Source organism: Thunnus albacares, chromosome 3, assembly GCF_914725855.1.
Source record: "Thunnus albacares chromosome 3, fThuAlb1.1, whole genome shotgun sequence".
NCBI lineage: Eukaryota > Metazoa > Chordata > Actinopteri > Scombriformes > Scombridae > Thunnus > Thunnus albacares.
In genome coordinates this window covers 38,725,801-38,733,430 of record NC_058108.1, presented here as the reverse complement: position 1 = coordinate 38,733,430, position 7,630 = coordinate 38,725,801, and the positions used below count along the sequence as shown (strand labels likewise).

The following is a 7,630-nucleotide window of genomic DNA, read 5'->3' as shown; positions in this document are numbered from 1 at the left end:
GTTTTAATTATTTAGGAATGTGTCTTTTACTCTGTCAAGTGCTGACAGGAAGTATTCTATGCTGACCACAATATAAATTACCTTCAAAATAACGTACAACAATCGCAGCTAAATTGATGTTTGCATGTGATACTTTTATTTTGAAAGGCATTACAGGAAGCTGCTGCGGATGAAGTGGTGCTGTTATTTTGACAGCCATGTTTTAAATAGCAGGGATAAAAATAATCAGAGCTGCAGAGTTAATTTAAGGTGGACTGACATGTTTCTGACTGTGCTGATATTTTCTCTCCTGAACGTCGTCATGTCTCAACACAAACTCACTTCTGTTGATTTTGAGATTTTTGGGAACGTGCAGGGTAGGTCAGAGGTCACATGTATGTTAGCATGTATGTTAGCATGTATGTTAGCGTGTCTGTATGACGTCATATAACCTTATAGACATGTGTAATCTATTGATCTATAATCTATATATAATGTATAATATCTCTATATATCTATAGTCTATATATAATATAAATCTATTGATCTATAGTCTATATATAATATAAATCTATTGATCTATGGTCTATATATATTCTATTGATCTATAGTCTATATTTAATATAAATCTATTGATCTATAGTCTATATATAATATAAATCTATTGATCTATAGTCTATATATATTCTATTGATCTATAGTCTATATATAAGCTATATCTATATAGATCTATAGTCTAAATATAATCTATTGATCCACTGTCTATATATAATCTATAATATAAATTAATCTGACAAATCAACAGTTTGTAGAAATAACATGTTCATTAAAAATCTATTTCTTCTACTTTTTAATTCAAATTATGTCAAACAATGTATCATAAATCAGCTGTGACCTCATCGTCACTGTTTGTGTTTATTGATTATCTGCTGTTACTGTGATGTCATGATCTCTGCGTGTATTGATCATGTTTATTGATAATGTTTCTTTTGTCTGTTTTCAGGTGTTTGCTTTAGAATGGTGAGCTGATGAAGATGATGGTGATGATGATGTCATACATACATACATACATATATATATATATATATATATATATATATATATACACACAGTTAAGCCCAAAATTATTCTTACCCACATACCCATGCCAAATTTTGATTTATAGTGAATTTTTATTTGACCAATAGGTTTCTTCTGGCTGGAAATGTCATAAGCATGCGACAAAAGACGGGAAGACATCGTGCTAGAGTTTTCTAATCGACTATAAAATGAGAACAGCTGATGTAGTAGTTCTCTAGTCAGTTACTAGTCAATTGCAAGTCATGGCTAAAACCAAAGAGCTTAGTGAGGACCTCTGCTTGTGCATTGTGGCTGCTCACAAGATGGAGAGAGGCTATAAAATCATATCCAAGTTCCACACTGTGAAAAATCTCAAAGGGCGTGGTAGGAAGCCAAAAGTGACCCCTGTGCTGGCAAGAATGGTGGTGCGAGAGGCCATGAAGAATCCAAGGATCACCACCAAGGCCATCCCTGATGAATCTGAGCAATTCCAGTACCAACATCTCAAGGCAGACGCTCCAGCGGACACTGCACAAGGCTGGTCTCCATGGACGCCAACCACAGAGGACTCCACTTCTCCAAAAGAGGCACACAAAAGCTCGCATAGCCTTTGCAAAAGTTCACCTGGACGAAGAAGAAAGCTTTTGGTCATCAAAACTGTGGTTGGATGCGATGAAAATGGAGTTGTTTGGACACAGGGATGTGGCTTTCATTTGGCGAAAGAAAAGAGATTCAACCCCAAGAACACCATCCCCATGGTCAAGCATGGTGGTGGGAGTGTGATGCTTCAGCCAACGGGCCGGGCAATCTTGTAAAAGTAAACGGCATCATGGGAAAAGAGGACTACATTACGATTCTGGAGGAAAACATCAGGCAGTCTGCAGAAAAATTTGGTCTTGGCAGCACTGGACCTTCCAACAAGACAATGATCCGAAACATACAACCAAAGTGGTCAAGAAATGGTTAATAGAAAACAATATCAACATTTTAGAGTGGCCCAGCCAGAGTCCAGACCTGAATCCCATTGAGAATCTGTGGAGGGAACTAAAGACCAGAGTGATAGCAACCTCAAAGACCTGGAGATTGTCACAAAAGAGGAATGGTCCAAAATCCCAGTGGAGACATGCAGAAGGCTTGTTAGCAGTTATAGGAACCGTTTGATTGCTGTGATGGTAAATAAAGGCTTTGCTGTTGATTACTGAGATCAGGTATGAATAATTTTGGACATGGCGTTTTTCATAAAAATGAAAAAAACAAAAACACAAAACAGAAATAGTTTTTAAAAAAATTCATTTATATCTGTAGCACGATGTCTTTCCGTCTTTTGTCGCATGTTTATGTCATTTCCAGCCAGAAGAAACCTATCGGTCAGAGACTGTATATAACTGTATATATATGATGTCACATGTACATGATGTCACATGTACATGATGTCACATGTACATGATGTCACATGTATATGATGTCACATGTACATGATGTCACATGGATATGATGTCACATGTACATGATGTCACATGTATATGATGTCACATGTATATGATGTCACATGTACATGATGTCACATGTACATGATGTCACATGGATATGATGTCACATGTATATGATGTCACATGTGTATGATGTCACATGTATATGATGTCACATGTATATGATGTCATATGTATATGATGTCATATGTTTGTCAGTACACAGAGGAGGAGGGGCGGAGTCTGGGACTGAGTGGCTGGGTGAAGAACACCAGACAGGGGACTGTGATTGGTCAAATCCAAGGATCTCCGGACAAAGTCGACCAGATGTGAGTCAGACCAATCAGTGATGCTGGTTCAGTCTGGGGTGGAGCTTTTGACCAAAGTCCTCTGAACTTCCTCTGAGTCCTCCTCTCTTCTCCGTGTGTTTGCAGGAAACACTGGCTGGAGTTCGTGGGCAGTCCGAGCTCTCGGATCGACCGAGCCGTCTTCTCCAACCAAAGAGACATTTCCAAAATGGAGATCCCAGGCTTCTCCACCCGCTACTGAGCATGCTCAGACAGGAACTTCCCATTGTGTGTATCAAGAATGTAGAAGAAGAACAGAGCTGCATTTGTGAACAGGAAGTAGTTCATTAAGTAGATGTTTCCTGTCACACCCCGCTCAGGACAGACTGAGCAGAACAGGTTATTGATCAGGGTGTTTGTTCAGGTTGTGTCTGTGATGAACGCTGCAGCATGCAGGGGGCAGTGGCAGAGTTTAAACTGCAAGTATCTGAACCCTGAAGTGCTTAAAGGTAATCAATAAAATCCTCAAATCTGCTCTGACTGACTGGAAACAGTGAGGATGCTGAAACTGAAGAGATAATTAAAGATCGAGTGACTGAAGGAGGGAGATTGCTGATTGGCTTTAAACTCTGAATACAACGAATTATAATAATATAAAATAATCATAATAATCTAACTGAGATGATATTAAAGTGTGAAAGTTTCCTTCTTCTCTGGTTTTAATGTAATGAATGTAAGTCAATGTGAACTCCTCTGATTGGTGGAAACTCACTATAATGTTTTAATAATCAGTCTATAAAGAGTTAATACATAATAACAATAATAATAATACTTTGCAATTCATTTGTTATTGCTTCTCAAGAACATCAACAGAACAAAGACATAAACAGAAAATATAACAATAATAACAATAAAGCTAAGAAAACAAACTATATATGTATATATATATATATATATATATATATATATAGACACACAGAAAACTTGTATACAACTTGATTAAGCTGTCATAACTAAGCAACTTGTACTTTTGCAGAATTATACAGTGCTGCCATTTCATTGGTTTTTGATCCATTATTTTCAGTGCCTGTTTGTATAATGATTTAACGGGTTTAACAGTTGACTGTGAGGCTCCAGACAGTAACACATTAGGATAAATGTGAAAATATCATGGCATGCATGAACAGTTGAGCTGCCTTAAGTATGTAATGTCTTATCATTCTAAAACAGTTCAGATTTGTCTCGACTGTCTTTAGCTTTAGCTTTTTAACATGTTTATCAAATTTGAGTTAGGAATCCAAAATAACACCTAAAAATTTAAAGTCACTGACTTCCTTTATTTCCTCTTGATCTATTTTGATTATAAACTTATATTTTGCTTTCCTTCTGTGTTTTTAAGATGAAGTGTTAGATAAGTGTTTTTGAGCCATTGGGATACACCTTCCATTTCATTTGTTAATATCTCTGCTGCAACAGAAGGAGTTTTATCTGATACATAAATGATTGTGTCATCAGCATACATTTGACAACCAGCTTTTTTACAGCTTATTGGCAAATCATTTATGTATAAGCTGAAAAGCAGAGGCCCTGAGATCGAGCCTTGTGGATACCCATTCTGGATCATTGGGGGATTGATAACTATGCATTGATTTTAACATGTTGCTCTCTACATTCAAGATATGATGCAAACCAGCCAATTGCTTGCTCAGACAAATTTGAGATGCTAAGTTTGTTCAGAAATATGTCATGGTTCACAGTGTCAAAAGCCTTTTTAAGGTCTAAAACACTGCTCCTACATTACAGTGAGGTAGCAGTTGGCCGTTTCTGTTGAGTACCCTGACCTAAATCCGAACTGTTTAGGATAAATAAGTTCATTAGTTTCAAGGTGGTCAACCAGTTGTTCTGCAATAACTTTTTCCACGACTTTTGAGAAAACAGGTAACATTGAAATTTGTCTATAATTTCCTACTTGGTCTGGTGCTCCAGCCTTAAGAACTGGCGTTATGATCACTGATCAATGACTGCATTCCTTGATGTGTGTTCATTCATATATATGGGTAGATGCTATACAATCAGGGTCATGTTATGGTCAGAAACCTCTTTCGAGCCTGTTTGTGACAATCAGATCAATCATAGTTTTACTCATTCGATTGATTCTTGTCGCTTTACCATCTGTTGAAAAATATGTTTTGACAATATCATTGCCAACTTTTCTTTGCAACTTTTATCAAACAAATTTATATTAAAATCTCCAAAAAGAGAGATTCAGAGCGAAAATTTTACAGTTTAAGCAATTCATCTAAATCATGATAAAAAGAGATGTCATGTGATGGTGCAAGATTACAATGTTAAAATTCATCTTGAAGGACAAACTACATTTAAGGCTAAACATTATAAAGGTGTGTCCAGTTTGATTTCATTGCATTTAAAAGTGTCTCTGACATACAACAGTACTCTCCCTCCCCTGCCAGATGATCTATCCTTTCTGTAACAAACGTCGCCAGGAACATCAATCATGCTGGTTACAATATTACCGTTAAGCCGGATTTCACTCAGAGCTAGGAAATCTAGATCAGAGTCCATCAGAAGATGATGAATTTGATCTCCTTTTGATACGATACACTGAATGTTCAGGTGTCCACCCAGAATAGAGTCCCATATCACCTTTGCATGATTTACAGTCTGGAAAAATCTAAATTCATTTTGTTTTCGTGCTGATCGGATACCTTTTTCATAGTGTGGGTTATGAATCCCGTTTTTTGTGCGCATCGTGCACTCTGGTGGCTTGGATCGCCTGTATAAGTATGGTTGTTCACACACACCAGACAGTTCATGTCTGGCACAAGCAGCTCAGGCAGTGAATCCGTCACCCCAGCCGATCCACGAGCAGCCCCAGGATGCACCGTTCTAACCAAGCCCGCCGCCCCGGCAAAAGAAGGCCACTCCAGCGAGGCCCACGTCCAGCTGCCCTCCGGTTAGCCCACCTGCTGGTACACAATCCGGTGAGTGGTTGGTTGATGGGCCAGGGTTTAATTGTACATTGCCAGATAATAAGATCAGGATCAGTAGTATACTGGGAAAATGCCATTTTCCTCCTCTCCGAGTGCCGAGGGCATCAAGTAGATCACAAAGTATTCATGTCTGAGGAAATTCAACCTCGGCCTTTCATTCAGGAATGTAGAGTAGTTGGCTATTTTTGGTGTTTGTTTTTCAGCATTATGTGGCTTAAAGCATTGTCCAAGTGGCACCAGCAAAAGCCAACAGCAAAGCAGCAGTAAGCAAACATTTCCATTATCTCTGTGCCTATTGTGCAAATTACCTCTCTGTTTTAGGCCTGTCCATGTTCTGAAAACAGCGGCCAAATCAGTGAGTAGTAGCAGGGAGGAGCAGGAAAAAGGACAAAAGTGGAGTCTAGCAAACCACTCATATCCTCAGCAGCCATCTTGCTTTCTACAAGGACAATTATCTGTACCACAGTCCTTTAAAGTAGCTGTAATTAAACCTCTTCTTAAGAAGCCTACTCTTGATTCAGGTGTTTTAGCCAATTATAGACCTATATCTAACCTTCCATTTCTCTCTAAGATCCTTGAGAAAGCAGTCTCTAATCAGTTATGTGACTTTCTACATAACAATAGTTTATTTGAGGATTTTCAGTCAGGATTTAGAGGCATCATAGCACAGAGACAGCACTGGTGAAAGTCACTAATGACCTCCTAACTGCATCAGACAAAGGATTTGTCTCTATACTTGTCCTGTTAGATCTTAGTGCTGCATTCGACACAATTCACCATCAAATCCTTTTGCAGAGACTGGAACATTTAATTGGCATTAAAGGAACTGCATTAAGCTGGTTTAAGTCCTATTTATCAGACCGATTTCAGTTTGTACATGTTAATGATGAATCCTCCATGAAGGCAAAAGTTAGACACGGAGTTCCACAAGGTTCTGTACTTGGACCAATTCTATTCACCTTATATATGCTTCCTTTAGGTAATATTATTAGGAAACACTCCATAAACTTTCATTGTTATGCAGATGATACCCAATTATATTTATCAATGAAGCCAGATGAACCCAATCAGTTAAACAAACTCCAAACATGCCTTAACGACATAAAGACCTGGATGACCTGCAATTTTCTGCTACTAAATTCAGAATAAACTGAAGTTATTGTGTTTGGCCCTAAACACCTTAGAAACACATTATCTAATGATAAAGCTGCTCTGGATGGCATTACCCTGGCCTCCAGCACCACCGTAAGGAATCTGGGAGTTATCTTTGATCAGGATATGTCCTTTAACTCCCACATAAATCAAATCTCAAGGACTGCCTTTTTTCACTTACGTAATATCACAAAAATCAGGCACATCCTGTCCCTAAAAGATGCAGAAAAACTAGTTCACGCATTTGTTACTTCTAGGCTGGATTATTGCAATTCCTTATTATCAGGCTGCTCTAACAAGTCTCTAAAGACTCTCCAGCTGGTCCAGAATGCAGCTGCACGTGTTCTGACTAAAACTAGAAAAAGAGACCACATTTCTCCCATTTTAGCTTCACTACATTGGCTTCCTGTAAAATCTAGAATAGAATTTAAAATCCTTCTCCTAACTTACAAAGCCCTTAATGGTCAGACACCATGATATCTTGAAGAGCTCATAATACCGTATTATCCCACTAGAACACTGCGCTCCCAGTATGCAGCTTACTGGTGGTTCCTACAGTCTTTAAAAGTAGAATGGGAGGCAGAACCTTCAGCTATCAGGCTCCTCTTCTATGGAACCATCTACCGGATTCAGTCCGGGGTGCAGACACCCTCTCTATGTTTAAGAGTAGGCT

General features: G+C 38.3%; 1 protein-coding gene across 1 annotated transcript; it reads left to right on the top strand.

Annotated features, from left to right (window-relative positions):
* The first annotated feature begins 204 nt into the window (after nt 1-204).
* On the top strand, nt 205-3,499 carry LOC122976200 (acylphosphatase-2-like). The gene is made up of 4 exons (XM_044344530.1): nt 205-356; nt 983-999; nt 2,727-2,836; nt 2,942-3,499. Exons 1-4 carry the CDS (start codon nt 260-262, stop codon nt 3,054-3,056), a joined length of 339 nt encoding a protein of 112 aa, XP_044200465.1. The 5' UTR covers nt 205-259; the 3' UTR covers nt 3,057-3,499.
* Nucleotides 3,500-7,630: the final 4,131 nt, after the last annotated feature.